Raw genomic sequence first — 19058 nt, forward strand, 5'->3', positions numbered from 1 at the left:
TCAATTCAGATACGTTGAATGCATCAAACCCATGGATTAGAGGGATTAGCGGGTGAAATATGTAGGGATATGGGGGTAGGGGCTTGGGTGGGATTGTGGTTGGTGCTGACTTGATGGGCCAAATGGCGTCTTTCTGCACTGTAGAGTTTCTATGATTCTATGAAACCCAAAATCAACATAAAATTAAGTATGACAAACAAATCTTATTTCAACAGAAATTAAACTTTTTACTTCAAATAGTTGATAGAATAAAGGTAACTTTCACTTTGCTGTCAGCATAAATATGGCACCATGTGCAGTCCCAAAGTTCTGTAAACTCTGCCTCTTGTACTTAGTTTTTCCCACTCAATGAATTTGATCTTTGTGTAGTTTCCTTGGCAACTTTATTTCATCCAGGTTCCCTGGATATAATTAACACCAAGGATATAATTAACACTCCTATGAACCCTCTCTCCCCCTAGTTATGACAGCTTTCAGGAGTTCTTGTTTGATCAATTATACCGACTCATGGTCTGGTCACCTCTCCTACAGATACCAAATGTGCCTGAGCTATTCCCTGTGTATTTAGGTTTCAGTCCCTCATTGTTCCAACAGCTTCAGGAGTTCTACTTTCTGCTGAACAGAAAGCTGACTTTTTTCGCAGAGAGTTTGACTTGCTTCTTCAGGACACCAGCTTTTCTGTGTGTTGTTCTACAGCTCAGTCGGCTGAAATTTGATACTCCCAATTAGCTCCTATTTTCCTTGTTTTGTTACCTAGCTTTCATTTCTAAAGCAGCTGTAAGTCGCTAGGTCATTGCTTAGAAGTGACTTCACAGCTGGCTCTGCTCACTCAGATCTAGGATGTTGCTTCTCTTGCTCCGCCTGAATTCTCATCAATTTGTCTGCAAAGCATTAAGTACCCATTGATGCAAGGGCAAGTCTAGTTAATGGCAGATGGTATTAGATGTCCTGCTGGACCAGGTTATGATCGGGTGATACTTTTTTGAATTGTTGCCCTTACTTGATAAAGATGATTGGATTTGGACCAGCAGTCCAATTAAGAAGAATTATAAAGGAATGAGGTGGCATGGTAGCACAGTGCCTAAAATTGCTGCCTTCACAGGGTGTCTCGGGTTCATAGAGTCATGATGTTTACAGCATGGAAACAGGCCCTTTGGCCCAACTTATCCATGTCGCTCAGTTCTTACCACTAAGCTAGTCCCAATTGTCCCATTTGGCCCATATCGCTGTATACCCATCTTACTCATGTAACTGTCAAAATGCTTTTTTAAAGACAAAATTCTACCCGCCTCTATTGCTGCCTCTGGCAGCTCATTCCAGACACACACCACCTATTGAGTGAAAAAGTTACCCCGGACCCTTTTGTATCTCTCCCCTCTCACCTTAAATCTATGCTGTCTAGTTTTAGACTCCCCTACCTTTGGGAAAAGATGTTGACTATCTACCTTATCTATGCCCCTCATTGTTTTATAGACCTCTATAAGATCACCCCTCAGCATCCTATGTTCCAGGAGAAGAAGTCCCAGTCTATCCAGCCTCTCCATATAACTCAAACCATCAAGTTCTGGCAGCAAACTAGTAAATCTTTTCTACACGCTTTCTAGTTTAATAATATCCTTTTTTATAATAGGGTGACGAGAACTGTACATAGCACTCCAAGTGTGGCCTTACCAATGTCTTGTACAACTCCCAACTCCTGTATTCATTGTTCTGACCAATGAAACCAAGCATGCTGAATGCCTTCTTTACCTCCCTGTCCATCTGTGGCTCCATTTTCAAGCAGCTATGAATCTGTACCCCTAGATCTCTATTCTATAACTCTCTCCAGCTCCCTAGTATTAACTGAGTAGGTCCTGCGCGGATTTGATCTACCAAATTGCATTATCTCTCATTTATATAAATTAAACTCCATCTGTCATTCATCAGCCCACTGGCCCAATTAATCAAGGCCCTGTTGCAATCCTAGATAACCTTCCTCACTGTCCACTGTGCCACCAGTCTTGGTGTCATCTGCAAACTTAATAACCATGCTTTCTAAATTCTCGTCCAAATCATTTATATAAATAACAAGTAAGTGAACCCAGCACTGATTCCTGGTCACAGGCTTCCAGTTTGAAAAATAACTGTCTACATCCACCCTCTGTCTTCTGTCTTCAAGACGATTTTGTATCCATTGGCTACCTCACCCTGGATCCTGAGAGATTTAATCTTATGCAGCAACCTACAATGTGGTACCTTGTCAAAGGCCTTGCTGAAGTCCACGTAGACAATGTTGACTGCACTGCCCTCATTTACCTTCTTAGTTACTCCTTCAAAAAACTCAATCAAATTTGTGAGACATGATTTTGCACTCTCAAAGCCATGCTGACTTCCTAATCAGTCATGCTGACTCCCTAAATACCTATAGATCCTGTCTCTTGGAATACCTTCTAACAGCTTACCCGCTGCAGATGTTAGGCTCACTAGTCTGTGTTTCCCACGCTTTTTCCTGCAGCCTTTCTTAAACAAGGGCACAGCATTTGCTACCGTTCAATCTTCAGGTACCTTATCAGTGGCTGTTGATGATTCAGATATCCCTGCAAGAGGACCTGCAATTTCCTCTTTAGCTTCCACAACGTCCTGGGATACATTTCATCAGGTCTCGGGGATTTATCTAGCTTGATGCACTTTAAGACCTCCAGCACCACCACCTCTGTAATATGTACACTCCTCAAGACGTCACTATTTATTTCCCCAAGTTCCCTAACATCCATGCCTTTCTCTACAGTTAATATTGATGAGAAATATTCATTTAGGATCTCAGCCGTCTCTTATGGATCTGCACATAGATAACCTTGTTGATCTTTAAGAGGCCCTATTCTCTCCCTAGTTACTCTTTTGCCCTTCATATATTCGTAGAAGCACTTTGGATTCTCCTTTACCCTATCTGCCAAAGCAATCTCATGTCCCCTTCTTGCTCTTCTGATTTCTCTCTTAACTCTACTTTGACAACCTCTATACTCTTCACTTGATCACTGCTGCCCATGCATGTCATATGCCTCCGTCTTCCTTTTGGCCAGGGCCTCAATATCCTGAGTCATCCAGGGTTCCCTATTTCTACCAGCCTTGCCCTTCAATCTGAAAGGAATGTGTTTACCCTGATTAACACAATTTTGAAAGCCTTCCAATTACCAGATGTCCCTGTGCCTGCTAACATACCTCCCAATCAACTTTTGAAAGTTCCTGTCTAATATCATCAAAATTTACCATACCCCAAATTAGAATTTCAATTTTGGTCTTGGACTGTCTGTGGAGTTGCACCTTCTCCCCCATATCTGCGTGGGTTTCCAGCGGGTGCTTTGGTTTCCTCCCACAATCTAAACATGTGCAAGTTAGGATGATTGGCCATGGTAAATTGTCCCTTAGTGTCCAAAGATTTGTAGGTTAAGGGGAGATTAGTAGGGTAAGTGTGTAGGGTTATGGGGATAGGATTTGGATAAGGTGCTCTGTCAGAGGGTTGGTGTAGATTCAATGGGTCGAATGGCACTGTTGGGATTCAGTAACTCTATAGTAAGTCTTAGAAGTGGATAGAAAAGGGTTCATTTTAAAATGCTGGGAGCTACAAGTTAAACATTGACTGCCTGCTTATCTCCCCCTTCCCCTTACAATGTCATGATCTGGCGTATCCCAGTGTATACTGAAGCAGTTCTGTCGGGAAGTGTGTAAAGCTGTTGACCTCAATAAATTGCATTACTCGGTGATAATCTTGGACTTTATCAGGGGCCTTTTCGTATTGTCTACCTCTCTTTTTCCAGTCAATATTTGTCTGTTTTTAAGTGTCTGTTATTTCCATTAGAAGCACTGTGGACTGCACTCGACCTGTACTGTCACTGAGCAACCAGACAGGAGGTATCACCCTGCATTGTCTCCCTGCCAGCAGGAAAATGACGCGGGTGGTGGTTTTGTGATAAAATGAGAGTGCTTTGAAAGTAAAGAATTCTCCATTGGCTCTTTGTTCAAGCAATAGTTGTTTGATATTGTCTCAACTTTATAAAGGAGCAAAATGATAGTGTGTGTTTAATGATGAGGCTATTTTATATTGGCAGTAGGCCTTCTGTTTTGCCTCTGTGTAGTCTCAGCACTGCAGCTGGTTTTCGTTGTCATAGATTTTTGTTTTAAAGTTCTGTTGTACCAAACAATTAAAAGGCTGTAATTGAATTTCATATCAGTCATTTTTTTCTCCACTCTTTAGCTCAGTTATTCAAATCTCTCTATTTTGGTGTTATTGTTGACAACTTGACCTAATTTTATAATTATTTGGTTGTCCCACTTGTAATAAAAATCTCATGCATGTGATGCAGAGGATTAATAATGTGATTGATGTAAATCTGTCCACCTCATTCATAAAGGGCTTCTCTCCTTAAGGGTTTTTCTTTCTACACTTTCTACAGGAAATACCATAAGAGCAGACTCTGACAGCAGGATCGATGGTTCCAGAAAGTTGAGGCCCAGAAGTTCTGAGCGGCGGAAACCTGAGCTGCAGCCAGAGGCTGACCAGAGAAAGGAAGAGGAGCAGAATGAGCTGGATTTGTTGAATACACATGTGCTACCAGTGGAAGTTCGAGGGATTCTTGATGACCTTCAGCTCAAGGCATCCATTCAAGATCCAGAAGAAAAGGTGGGTTTGGAAGATGGTAAGAAGTCAACTGGAGGCAGGGCCTCCTCAAGAAGTGCCAGTCCAGTTAAAAGAAAACAGGAAAAGCCTAATCTGAGCACGGAAATGCAACTGAAACGGTTGCGGCACTATGATGCTGAGGAGGTGCGCCAATATATTGCTCGGCAGCAGGTAGAGAGGAAGAAGAGGCAGACGGAGGAGAAGAAAGCCCAGAAGGAAGCAATGGAACAGAAGAACAAACGCTTGCAGGAGCTCTACAGGAAGCAAAAGGAAGCCTTTTCAAAGCCCAGGCCAGAAGCCACATGCCAGAAACATTTACAGGAAACATTTTCAAAGTATGTGTCAGAGCCAGCAAAGGTTGATGAGCCGCCTCACCAGCAGGCAGCACTGGAGGAGAGACAGGTGATCATTTTCTTTGTGTAGTGCTGCACTGATTTGTATTCTAATTCAGAATCTCCCTAAATTCAGCTGGCACTCGTGAGTGTGAAAGGGGTTGCAAAGGAACACAGGAGGGAGACCAGAGCCCTAGAGGACTCCTGGAGGAGGCAGCATAGATAGTGATTGCAAAGGATATGGCAACACTGAACTAAATGTAATGTAACAAGATATGAGTATGTAGTGCCAAATCCTGTTTGAAAGCTTTGGTTAAATGTAAGTTTAAAGTATCTTTATTAAATTTGATGCAATTAGACAGCAGGCGTGAGGTATTGTTTAACCAGCTGTGTTGCCACCGAAGATGTAGACCCTGATAGGGATTTGCATTTATATATCAGCTTTAATGCAGAAAACCTCCCAGAGACTCCTGAAAGACCAATCAGGCAAAAAAAAAGACACTGATTTAAAAGAGGGTATATTAAAACAGGTAACTAAAAGCTTGGTCAATGAAATAGGTATCAAGAAGACTGCTAAAAGAGCTGAATGACCTGGAACAAACTCCAGAACAAAGAAATCAAGCAGACAATTGGAATTACAGTATGTCGTTGTGACTCTGATTAAGGCAATTTCAGTGCTGTGGTGTGGTAGAAACCTGATTGGAGAGGTTCTAACATATGGAACTGCAGGAAGGATATGCATGGATTTAGGAGGCAGGAATGTTGTTGAGAAAGTGAGATTGGGGATGGTGCAGAGAAGGAAACACTGAATGTCACCAAGAATGAAAATAAAATGGGCAGCCTTTCAGTTGGGAATGATGGAACAGAAGATGAATTCAGAAAGGGCAATAGGGATGTAGGAGGCAAGCAAGTTTAAAGGGAATATTGCGGGGGGCTTCTTCACGCAGAGTGGCGTGAGTGTGGAATGAGCTGCCGGATAAAGTGGTAAATGTGGGGTCACTTTTAACATTTAAGAAAAACTTGGACGGGTTCGTGGATGAGAGGGGTGTGGAGGGACGTGGTCCAAGTGCAGGTCAGTGGGACAAGGCAAAAAATGATTCGGCACAGCCTAAGAAGGGCCTAAAGGCCTGTTTCTGAGCTGTAATTTTCTATGGTTCTATGGTATGAGTGGGTTCAGGGCAGGGAGAGCCTTAGGAACTTTTGGCCTGGTGGCAGAGCCAGGGGTTGCTGGGTAGGGAAACTGTGTGTCAGTAGCCAGTACAGCTGAACGGATAGAGTCATAGAGGTTTGCAGCATGGAAATGGACACTTTGGTGGCAAAATTATGAGCACACCTTGCATTTGTTATTGGAACTAAAGGGAGGCTGTTAGTAGTCAGCAAAGAAGCCAGGGTTGTCTTTACATTCTTAGATGTTTCTGGAGTAGTGAGCAGTTTTGTTAAATGAGAGCAGTGCCCAATGGTGCTTAATGTGGTCAGATCTGGTAATGGCTGGCTGACCTGGTTGTGTGCAAGTTACGTTCAAGTCTTTATAGAATGCTGCACCACATACTGTTACGAGGTGGCCTTTGACAGTGGTTTACATACTGTTCAGCTCTTTCTAATATAAAAAAATGTTACCTTATGATTTTTATCCAGTCAAGGACTGTCTACCAGCCATCAGGGGAATCTGACAAAGAAAACAAAGGTCAGGAGCGGCCCCTTAGCGCCTCATCAAGCAGCGACATGTCTCTATCTGAGCCTTCACATCCTGCTGGCAGGTAAGGAATATTTTAACTCTCTGAATTTATTTCAACCCAAGTGCATCCCTTAGGATCAAAATCTATCCTGGAGCTGAACTTCCCACAGCCTTCTTTCAGATAGATCTGTGAATCCACTCAAAATCAAAGTTATTGTGAAGTCAAAGGTATGTACAATTCAGGCATGTATTGAATATCAAAGTGATAAGAATCGAGTTGCTTTCTAAGATTTCCTAACGCCTTCTCTTCTACAATCCTTCATTATTCCTTATGAAGCATGTCACTCAATTAAGTTTATTTGTAACCAAATTAAATTCATGGTCTTTTCATGATGGCTGAACATTTTGAGTTTACCATAACTCTATAATGTCACAGAAAAATGCTATCGCGTTTTTAACCCTATTTCCTATTATAGTAGCTCCCTGTTTATTGCATGAGCCCAGTAGCTTAGCCTTTCCCAGCAACCTACTCTGACTGTTGATCAGCTTGTGTATAAATAAACATTATCTCTCTGGAATTTTCTCTGCTCTTGTGTCCTTTTGTCCTGCTGTCCTGGGATATCTGAATGTGAACCCCTTCTGAGAGGGCTGTCTTTGAGGATGAGGGACCCAAAGGGGACTCATTCCTTGGAACTTTTAGTTTTGCCGTTGAATACTGCCTTAGACTGGTGAACAAATCTTTACCTCAGGTGTGCATTGGTATTTATTTCCAGAACTCCTTCAAAGTGGCCCTTCCTGCTTTGTATGTCTTTTTTTTGTCCTGTATTTAATTACAGATCATCTCCTTTTCACTTGGGATTGTTCAACCTGCTTTTCTCTGCACCCATTACATCGATTCTTTATACTGGTTTCAGTGGTACATTATTAAAGCCTCAACAGAACCCCTCTGAAGTTCTCTCTGCTTTAATAATTGCTTCTCCAAATTGTCTCAACTTTGAAAATGACTTCCTCTGTTGATGGTGCTTTCTGTTAATTCTGTTCCATTTACTGTATCATCTGGTTATTCATTCCTCCTCCTGTTGTGTGATGCTTTGTAATACAGAGGAACTTTGTTTTGTACCTTTGTGTTGAAATTTTTTTGGTCAAGTATTGTACGAGAATTATTTGGCAACAACTTACTTATATTGAGTTTGGTGAGCTGAGGGAAGCCTAAATGTCTTCCTAGAAATCTAATATTGTTTGTATTTAACATTCAATTGCAAGTACTGTTTAAATTCTACATCTCATCTAGGGACCTAATCAAGGAGATAAATTCCATCTCCTAGAAGAAGCTGAAATAGTTAACCAACGAAACTGGCTTGAACTGGTCTCTGCCAAACCTCATTTATTTGTTCAGAACGTATAAATTGAGATATTCTCAGTGCAGTCAGCATTGGAGTCTGACTGTAATAGACTATGGGAGTTTGGTGAGCTGAGGGAGTTTAGCGAAGAGAGAAGGGCGGGGGGAGGTACTCCTTTGCTTTTCTAACTTTTTCACCCTGTAAAAATTGGTTCTTTCTCTACTATGGGGGAAGAAGCAAGCTGTTTAGTTAAGGTCTATATATTCCAAAGGTTTAAAAGAGCACAGAAACGAGTGGTAAATATTATAAAAGAAAGTAAATAATTGGGTAAACTAAGTAACTAAAGTACATAAGTATGGCAGGGTATTGCATTTGTTTTCCTAACTACCAAGTCAAGAGAATCCTGAACTAGGACTCCCTTTGTGCTTTTGATTTCTGAATTCTCTTTCCATTTAGAAAATAGCTTATGCCTCCTCTTCCTACCAAAGTGCATAACCTTACACTTTCCCACATTGTATTCCATCTACCTCTTTGCCCACTCTCCTAACCTGTCCAAGTCCTTCTGCAGCCTCTCAGCCTCTTTAAAATGCTGCCTGTCCCTCCACCTATTTTTGTATCAATTTTGCCACAATGCCCTCAGTTCCTTCATCTAGATCATTGATGTATAAAGTGAAAAGTTGTGATCCCAACACTGACCCCTGTGGAACTCCACTAGTCACCAGCTGCCATCTTGTAAAGGGCTTTTTTAAAAGTTTTGAAAGTTTATTTATTAGTCACAAGTAAGGCTTACATTACCACTGCAATGAAGTTACTGTGAAATTCCCTTAATTGCCACACTCCGGTCCCTGCTTAGGTCAATGCATCTAACCAGCGCGTCTTTCAGATTGAGGGGGGAAACCGGAGCACCTGGAGGAAACGCAGACACAGGGAGAACGTGCAAACTCCACACAGTCAGTGACCCAAACCAGGAATTGAACCCAGGTCCCTGGCACTTTGAGGCCTCTGCCAGTCAGCCAATCTTCTGTTCATGTTAGCCAACCTTCTGTTCATGTTAAGGCATGACTCCTCCTTGATGAAACCATGTTGACTTTGCCTTATTTTCCATGCAGTTCCAACAGCAAAGTCAGCATGGTTTCATGGTGAGGAATGATGAACCTAATGTGACAGGGAGGAACAGAAATACCCATCTTAAGAGTAAGTCAAAAATAAGACTAGACACTAAAATAAAAGGACAGAACTAAAGAGTCTGTATCTAAGCGCACATAACATTTGAATGAAAAGAGAGGAACTGATTGTGCAAATAGAAATAAATAAGTACGATATGATAGCCGTTACTGATACATGATAGAGATTGGGAACTGAATTCTTTTATCATTCGTGGGACATGGGTGTCAGTGGCTGGCCAGCATTTATTGCCCATCCCTAGTTGCCCTTGAGAAGGTGGTGGTGAGCTTCAGGTTATTGCCGAGCAGGATGCAGTTTGATAACACTGTTGATGACTCCTTCCATCGCTTAACTGATGACCAAGAGTAGACTAATTGGGTAGCAATTGGCCGGGTTGGATTTGTCCTTTTTACATACAGGACATAGCTGGGCAATGTTTCACGTTGTTGAATAGATGCTAGTGTTGTAACTACTGGAAAAGCTTGGGTAGGGGAGTGGCAAGTTCTGGAACACAAGCCTTTCAGTATTATTGCCAGAATGTTATCTGGGCCCGTTGCCTTTGCAGTATCCAGTGCTTCCAACTGTTTTTCCATATCATGTGGAATGAATCGAATTGGCTGGAGAACGGCATCTGAGATACAAAGAACAACCCAGCACGGGAAACAGGCCCTTCGGCCCAACGAGCCTGTGCCGCCGCATCACCCTACACCTATTCTACCCTGCATGTCTACGAATGGGACCCTACTCAGTCAGATTCAGGGAAGAAATAGTGTCAATTTGGTAGAAACCGATTAGCCTAAGAGCACATCTTTGGGGTGTGGGAGGAAACCGGAGCGCCCGGAGGAAACCCACGCAACCACAGGGAGAATGCGCAAACTCCCACAGACACAGGCCCAAATCCATGTATCTGCACAGCTAGCAGTGCTAGTCACTGAGCTGTTGCGGCGTCCGTCTACCGGTCCAGGATCAAGCACACACACCGACATGAAGTACTAGGCCACTCCTGGACTTCCAAGAGCAGCCCACGCACGACCCGCCGTGTGCATGCCCCTCGCTTGACACGAGATGGACCTCCACCTGTGGAATAAAGACAAAAAATATTAATCATACAGCCTGCCCTTCCGGTGTCTCCCGAGGTTTAACCCTATTTAATAGCCCCTACCATATCCCTCCATTCTCGTTTCACTCATGTGCCTATCTAACTGCATCTTAAACGAGTCCAACGTTCCTGCCTCCACCACCCTACTCGGTAGTGCATTCCAGACCCCCACAACTCTCTGCGTAAAGAACCTTCTTCTCACCTCCAAATTATACCTCCCCCCCCCCCACCCTTAAATGATGACCTCTCGTGTTCGTACCCAGTCTAGGGAGCAGTCTCTCACTATTAACTCTATCTATTCCCTTCAGTATCTTATATACCTCTATCATGTCCCCTCTCAATCTCCGTCTTTCCAAGGAGAATAGCCCCAGTTTCTTCAATCTCTCCTCGTAACCCAGTCCCCCCATGCCAGGCAACATCCTGGTAAACCTCCTCTGCACCCTTTCCAGAGACTCCACGTCCTTCCGGTAGTAAGGTGACTAGAACTGGACGCATTACTCCAAATGCGGTCTAACCAACGTTCTGTATAACTGAAGCATTAGACGGCAGCTTTTATACTCTAAGCCCCTTCCTATAAAGGCTAACATCCCATAAGCCTTCCTAACAACCTTCTCCACTTGTGACGCAACCTTCATGGATTTGTGAACCTGCACTCCCAGGTCCCTCTGTACGTCTATACTCCTAATCGGCCTACCTTTTATCACATAGCTCCTCTCTGCATTATTCCGTCCAAAATGCATCACCTCGCATTTGTCAGGATTAAATGCCATCTGCCACCTATCTGCCCACTGCACCAACCTATCTATATCCTGTTGTATCACCTGACAATCCAGTTCCGTACCCGCCAACCCTGCCATCTTGGTGTCATCAGCAAACTTGCTGATCACACCACCTACGCCCTCTTCCAAGTCATTTATGTAGACTACAAAGAGGAGAGGTCCCAGTACTGAGCCCTGCGGCACACCACTGGTCACTGGCCTCCAGCCCGACAAGGTCCCCTCCACAACTACCCTCTGTCTCCTATTTCCCAGCCAGTTCTCAATCCACCTAGCTACCTGGCCTCGTATCCCATGCACCTTAACCTTTTCTACCAGCCTACCGTGAGGGACTTTGTCAAACGCCTTACTGAAATCCATATAGATGACATCAACGGCTCTCCCATCATCAACCGTTTTTGTCACCTCCTCAAAGAATTCCACCAGATTCGTAAGGCAAGACCTCCCTCTAACAAAGCCACGTTGCGTATCCCTAATCAGATCGCAACTCTCCAAATGCTCATACATCCTACCACTAAGTATTTTTTCCAGTAACTTCCCTACCACCGACGTCAAACTCACCGGCCTATAATTCCCAGGGTTATCCCTACTACCTTTTTTGAACAACGGGACCACATTTGCTACCCTCCAGTCTTCTGGGACCTCACCTGTGTCCAAAGAAGAGACAAAGATGTGCGCCAGAGGCCCAGCAATTTCATCTTTCGCCTCCCTAAGCAGCCTGGGATAAATACCATCAGGCCCCGGAGCTTTATCCGTCCTTACGCTACCTAAAAGCCCTAGCACTTGCTCTCTCGTAATAACTATATCCTGCAACTGAACCTCCGCTCCCTCCAAGAGACCGCACGATTCCGAACCCCTCTCCTTTGTGAATACCGACGCAAAGTATTCATTCAGGAGCTCCCCCATTCCCTCCGACTCAATACACAACTCTCCACTCTTGTCCCTAAGAGGACCAATTTTCCCTCTAACTACTCTCTTGCCTCTAATATAGGAATAAAATGCTTTAGGATTTTCCTTAATCCTACCAGCCAAAGCCATCTCATGCCCTCTCTTCGCCCTTCTAATTCCCCTTTTTAGCTCCCTCCTACTCTCTCTATATTCCTCCAGCGCACACTCCGTACCCATTTGTTTTGACCTAACATACGCCTCCCTCTTCTTCCTGACCAAGTCTTCAATATCCCCCGTAATCCACGGCTCTCTAATCCTACCTTTCCCATCCTTTCGTTTAACCGGAACATACCTCCCCTGCAACCATTTCATTTTGTCCCTAAAAGCCTCCCACTTGCCAACCGTGGACTTGCCAGCTAACAGTCCCTCCCAGTCCGTTTGCTGCAGCTCCCTCCTAATCCTGCCATAGCTCGCCTTTCCCCAGTTCAGCACACTCCCGTTCGGACGGCACTCGTCCCTTTCCATTTTTATCCTAAAGTAGACGGACTTGTGGTCACCGTTCGCCACATGTTCGCCTACCTCTACCTCACCCACCTGCCCCGGCTCGTTTCCCAACACTAAATCCAGTATAGCCCCTCCCCTAGTCGGGCTAGTTACATACTGTTCTAGCGACCCTTCCATAACACATTTCACAAACTCCTCTCCCTCCGTACCCCCAGCTCTAGGCCCCCTCCAATTCACTCCGGGAAAATTAAAATCACCCACTACAACCACTCTATTCTTCCTGCACCTGTCCAAAATGCCCCTGCAAATGCCTTCCTCCACTGACTTTGGGCTGTTGGGTGGCCTATAGTACACCCCTAGCAATGTGATCTCTCCCTTTTTATTCCTCAACTCCACCCACAGCGACTCAATCCCTATCTCTTCCATATCGTCCTCCCTCTGCACTACTGTGATGTTTTCCTTGACTAACAGTGCCACCCCTCCACCTCTCTTCAATGTTGGGGATCACTGGAGGAGGCCGAGATGGATCATCCACTCGGCACTTCTGGCTGAAGGTTGCTGTGAATACTTCAACCTTATCTTTTGCACTGATGCGCAGGGCTCCTCAATCATTGAGGATGGGGATATTTGTGGAGCCCTTCCTCCAGTGAGTTTTTAATAGTCCACTGCCATTTTCAACTATATGTGGTAGGACTGCAGAGCTTAGATCTGATCCTTTGGTTGTGGGATTGCTTAGCTTTGTCTACCATTTGCTGTTTTTGCCAATTGGCATGCAAGTAGCCTTGTTTGGTAGCTTCACCAGGTTGGCACCTCACTTTTAGGTGTGCCTGATGCTGCTCCTGGCATGGGTCTAGCAGTTATATCCTTTAGGACCCAACCAGTAGTGCAGCTACTGAGCCACTCTTAGTGGTGGATATTGAAATCCCCTAACCAGAGTACATTTTGCACCTTTGCCACCCTCAGTGCTTCCTCCAAGTGTTGTTTAACATGGAGAAATACTGATTCATCAACCGGAGGAGCACGGTATGTGGTAACCAGTAAAAGATTTCCCTGCCCATGTTTAACCTGAAGCCATGAGACTTCATGGGGTGCCGAGTCGATGTTAAGGATTCCCAGGGCAACTCCCTCCTGACTATATACCACTGTGCCACCACCTTTGCTGGGTCCCTCATGCCGGTGATACAGGGCGAATCCAGGGATGATAATGGTGACATGCGGCGTGTTATCTGTAAGGTATGATTCCATGAGAATGACTATATCAGGTTGTTGCATGACTAGTTTGTGAGACAGCTCTCCCAAATTTGGTACTAGCCCCCAGATGTTATACGGAGGACTTTGCAGGCTTGACAGGGCTGCTTGTTTTGCCTTTGTCTTTTCCCGTGTCTGCATCGATGCCAGGTAGTCTGTCTGGTTTCATTCCTTTGCGATTTTATAGTGATTGTTACAACTGAGTGGCTTGCTTTCAGAGGGCAGTTGAGAGTCAACCACATTGCTGTGGCTCTAGAGTCACATGGAGGCCAGACCAAGTAAGGACAGCAGATTTCCTTCCATAAAGGATGTTAGTGAACCAGATGTGTTTTTAGAACAATTGACAATGGTTTCATGGTCATCAGTAGACCCTTATTCCAGATTTTTTTATTGAATTTGAATTCCACCAGCTGCCGTGATGGATTCGAACCCAGGATCCCAGAACATTATCAGGGTTTCTGGATTAATAGTCGAGCGATAATACCACTAGGCCATCGCGTCCCTACATTGAAGGATGTATGACATTTAGGAAGGACAGGAAATTAGGAAAAGGTGGAAGGGCGGCTCTGTTAATTATAATGGGATTTGCACATTGGAGAGGAATGCCGCAAATTCAGGAAACGAGGATACGAAACAAGTTTGGGTTAAGATGTGAACTCATGAAAGCAAGAAGACACCAGGAGAGTAGTGTACAGGACCCCTATTTGTAACTACATAGGACAGAGTGTAGAAGAGCAGATAATGTCAGAAGTGCAATGATAATCATGAGGGAATGAAATCTACATATATACGGAAAAAATCAGGTGTGTGAAGGGTAACAGAGAGGAGTTCATAAAAAATATGTTTTTGGGATAGTTTCTTAGAAAGCACTTTCTGGAGACAACAGAGAGCAAGCTACACGAGACCTGGTATTGTACAGTGCGATAGGACTAGTTGATAATCTCATAACAGCTGTGATCAAAATATGATTGAATTTTACATTCAGTTTGGAGGAGAGAAGAGTGTATTGATGAATAGTATTTTAAGCTTAAATAAAGATGATTATGAAGGCATGAAAGTAGAGCTGGCTAGAGTCAACTGATAAGTGTTAAGTCGATCAAGATGCAGTGGCAGACATTTGAGGTGTTATTTCAGAATATACAGAATAAATGCATTCCAGTGAGAGAAATATTCCAAGAGAGGGATCCACACTCAATGTTACAGTTGGTATAAAAAGAAGCATTTAATAATTCAAAGACGGGTGTTGGGTTGGTATAAAGAACAGTAAAGAATGACAAAGATTCATGAGGAGGGAAAAGTTAGAGTTTGAGAAAATATTAGCTAGAAATACAAAGACGTAGTGAGAATTTCTACAGATAAGAACGTAAGAAGTAGGAGCAGGAGTAGGCCAACTAGCCCTTCGAGCCTGCCCTGCCATTCAATAAGATCATGGCTGATCTGTCGTGGCTCAGTTCCAAATTCCCGCCCTCTCCCCATAACCCTTAATCCCCTCTCTTATCAAAAACCCATCAACCCGCGTCTTAAAAATATTTAGCAAGGTAGCCTCCACCACTTCAACGGGCAGAGAATTCCAGAGATTCACCACCCTTTGAGTGAAGAAGTTCCTCCTCAACTCCGTTCTAAACCGCCCCCCCTTTATCTTGAGGCTGTGCCCCCTAGTCCTACTATCCTTTCTGAGCGGGAAGAGTCTCTCCACCTCTATCCTATCCATCCCATTCATCATCTTATACGTCTCAATGAGATCTCCCCTCATTCTTCTAAACTCTAACAAGTACAAGCCTAATTTATTCAGCCTCTCCTCATAGCTCAACCCCCTCAACTCCGGCATCAGCCTTAGTAAGAAAATAATTAAAGTGAGCATTGCTATAGAAAGTGCATCTGGGGAGTTGATGGTGATAAGCGGGGAGGTGTTGAAGAATTGAGTGAGTATTTTGCATCAGAATGACAAAAGACTCCAGTAATATCCCAGAGATAACTAAATTGGGAAATGGAAGGGAAGGAAGAAATGGTATTGAACAAATTGTTAGGGCTACTGTCTGATAAACCCCTGAATCTGAATGGACTTCTCCCTACGGTCTTAAAAGAAGTGACTAGTGAGATAGATGATCTGTTGGTTTTATTTTTAAAAATTCCTTGGACTCAGGGACGGTTCCGTTAGATTGAAAAGTGGTAAATCCAACTCCTTTCTTGAAAAAAGAAGGGAGACAAAGTGGGAAACTGCAGGCCAGTTAGCTGAATATTTGTCTAAGGGAAAAATGTGAGAAACTGTTATTAAAGGTGCTTTGGTAGGGCACTTAAAAAAATTCAAAGCAGTCAGACAAAGTTAAAATGATTTTGTGTAAGGGAAATCATGTTTAACCAATTTATTTGAGTTCTTTGAAGGACTCGTGTATGTTGAGGATAAAGGTGAATGTAATAATCTCTCTCAACAAAAACTAAGGAGTTTGTCATCGACTTCAGGAAGCGTATTGGAGATCATGCCCCTGTCCACATCAACAGGGATGAAGTAGAAAGGATCGTTTTTAGGTGTCCAGATCACCAACAACCTGTCCCGGTCCCCTCATACCGACACTATCGTTAAGAAAGCACACCAATGCCTCTGCTTTCTCAGAAGACTAAAGAAATTTTGCATGTCAGCTATGCCTCTCTCAAACTTTTACGATGCACCCTGGAAAGCATTCTTCCTGCCTGTATCACAGCTTGAAATGGCCCCTGCTCTGCCCAAGACTGCAAGAAACTACAAAAGGTTGTGCATGTAGCCCAATGCATCATGTAAACCAGCCGCCCATCCATGACTCTGTCTACACTTCCCACTGCCTCAGCAAAGCAGCCAGCATGATTATGAACCCCACGCACCCCGGGCATTCTCTTTCACCTTCTTCCTTTGGGAAAAAGACAAAAAAGTCTGAGGTTATGTGCGAACCGATTCAAGAACAGCTTCTCCCCTGCTACTGTTAGACATTTGAATGGACCTACCTTGCATTAAGTTGATCTTTCCCTACAGCCTAGCTATGACTATAACACTACATTCTTCAATCTCTTGTTTCCTTCTCTGTGAACAGTCTGCTTTGTCTGTATAGCACGTAAGAAACTGGTGTGCTGCAGGGCTCAGTACTGGGACCTCTTCTATTTGTACTATACATAAATGACTTGGAAGAGGGAGTAAGTGGTGTGATCAGCAAATTTGCATTTGACACTAAGATGGCTGGATTGGCGGGCAGTGAGGAGCAGTGTCAGGCAATACAATGGGATATCGATAGGCTGGTATGTTGGGCAGATAAATGGCAAATGGAATTTAATCCTGATAAATGTGAGGTGATGCATTTTGGCAGAAATAATGTAGGGGGGAGTTATATGATAAAGTGTAGACCTATAAAGAGCGTAGAAACGCAGAGGGACCTGGGAGTGCAAGTGCACAAGTCTTTGAAGGTGGCAGTACAAGTGGAGAAGGTTGTGAAGAAAGCTTATGGTATGTTAGCCTTTATAGGAAGGGGTATGGAGTATAAGAGCTGGAGTCTAATGTTGCAGTTGTATAGAATGTTGGTTAGGCCGCATTTGGAGTACTGCATCCAGTTCTGGTCGCCTTACTACCGGAAGGACGTGGAGACCCTGAAGAGTGCAGAGGATGTTTAGCAGGATGCTGCCTGGTATGGAAGGACTGGGTTATGAGGAAAGATTGAGCAAATTGGGGCTGTTTTCCTTTGAAAGATGGTGACTAATAGAGGTATATAAGATTATGAAGGTTATAGATAGAGTTAACAGTGGTAAGCTTTTTTCCTAGGTTGGAAACGCACGTTGCGAGGGGCCACGGGCTTAAGGTGAGGAGGGCGAGGTATAATTCAGATGTTAGAGGGAGGTTTTTCACACAGAGGGTAGTGGAGGTATGGAATGCTCTGCCAAGTAAGGTGGTGGAGGCAGGCACGCTGGAGTTGTTTAAGAGTTACTTAGACAGGCACATGAGCAGGATGGAGATGGAGGGATATAGGAGACTGTTTTAAATAAGGTTCAGGAGACTTGGGACGTCCCTGGGAATGTATAAGGATGTGGATGATACTGATGTTTTTCTCTGTTAATCCACAGGTGCTTCGGTCCGTCTTGTTGCCCAACAAGGGGCATACATGCGATGGGTCGTCGAGGGCTGCTCTTGGTTGTTTCAAGAGTAGCCTAGTACTTCACGTCGTTAGTGTATGCTTAAACTGGACTAGATGCTGGGCAACACGACAGCTCAGTGACTATCACTGTTTGCTGTGCAGATACATGGATTTGGGCCAGTGTCTGTGGGAGTTTGTGCATTCTCCCCGTGCTTGCGTGGGTTTTCTCCGGGTGCTCCGGTTTCCTCCCACAGCCCAAAGATGTGCTATTAGGCTGATTGGTGTAACAAAATGTCCCTAAATTAGTCTTCCCTCAATGTGGAATGCCATAAGCATAGACAAGGGTCATGGGTGGAGGGGGGACTCATAATGTTAAAATGGCGGCGCAGGCTCGTTGGGCCGAAGGGCCTGTTTCCCGGGCTGTTTTGTTCTTTGAAACAATACTTTCCATTGTATGCTAATACGTGTGACAATAATAAATCAAATCAAATCAAATGTCGTGTACTTAGATTTCCAGAAGACTTTTCATGTGGTGCCACATCAAAGGTTATTGTGGAGAAAACAGCTCATGGTCTGTAGGGTAACTTGACGTGGATAGAAGATTGGCTAGCTAAAAGGAATAGTAGGCATTCATGGTCTTTTTCAGGTTGGTAAGATTTAATGGCTAGTATGTTCTCATTGTTCTCCGGAGCAGTGTACCTGGTGGCTGTGGCTTTGGTGAGTACTGGATTTACTCTGAATCACTTTCTGACTGCACTTCCGGTTCGTGGGGTTTGTGTGAATGTATTTTACTTCCATACCGGAAGTTAGGCGAGGGGATTGTCGTGAAGGGGGAGCGGGGGGGTATAAAAAGAAGGTAGCGGCATACAGCGGGCAGCGTCGGGAGCGGGCAGCGGAGTGAGTTGGAGCTGAGTGAGAGTTACAAGGGCTTTGGCTCGCTGGGCTTAGGCGAGAGCAGGCTTAGACGAGGTGAGTTGCAGTTTTCAAGTTTTGACACATACAAACCCAAGGGAGGTTGGGACATGTCAGGGGCTATGGGGAGGAACATAAGCTGTGTTAGGTGCCACATGTGGGAGTTCTTGGAGGCATCATGTCTCCCGAAGGTCCACATCTGTGTTAAATGTTTAGAGTTGCAGCACTTGAGGGCCTGGGTCAGGCAACTAGAGGGGCGTTTAGAGGATGCGTTTCTGGTCAGGGAAAACGAGGAGATAATGGCTAGGAACCATGAGCAAGAGGAGGTCCCAGGGGCTGAAGAGCAGGATGGGTGAACGACTGTTAGGAGGAAAA

At 44.2% G+C, this 19058-nt stretch overlaps 1 protein-coding gene across 6 annotated transcripts in view; it reads left to right on the forward strand.

Moving 5' to 3' along the window:
* The window catches only part of cep350 (centrosomal protein 350), a 243456-nt gene that overhangs the window by 95393 nt on the left and 129005 nt on the right, over positions 1 to 19058 (forward strand). For all 6 annotated transcript variants that reach the window (XM_080195995.1, XM_080195999.1, XM_080196000.1 and 3 more), the window contains exons 10-11: positions 4431 to 5056; positions 6622 to 6743. In XM_080195995.1, the coding sequence (XP_080052121.1) occupies positions 4431 to 5056; positions 6622 to 6743 (748 nt within the window). The remainder of the gene's footprint in view (positions 1 to 4430; positions 5057 to 6621; positions 6744 to 19058) is intronic.

The sequence above is a fragment of the Carcharhinus amblyrhynchos genome, chromosome 9 (assembly GCF_965287045.1).
Source record: "Carcharhinus amblyrhynchos chromosome 9, sCarAmb.v2.hapA, whole genome shotgun sequence".
Lineage (NCBI taxonomy): Eukaryota > Metazoa > Chordata > Chondrichthyes > Carcharhiniformes > Carcharhinidae > Carcharhinus > Carcharhinus amblyrhynchos.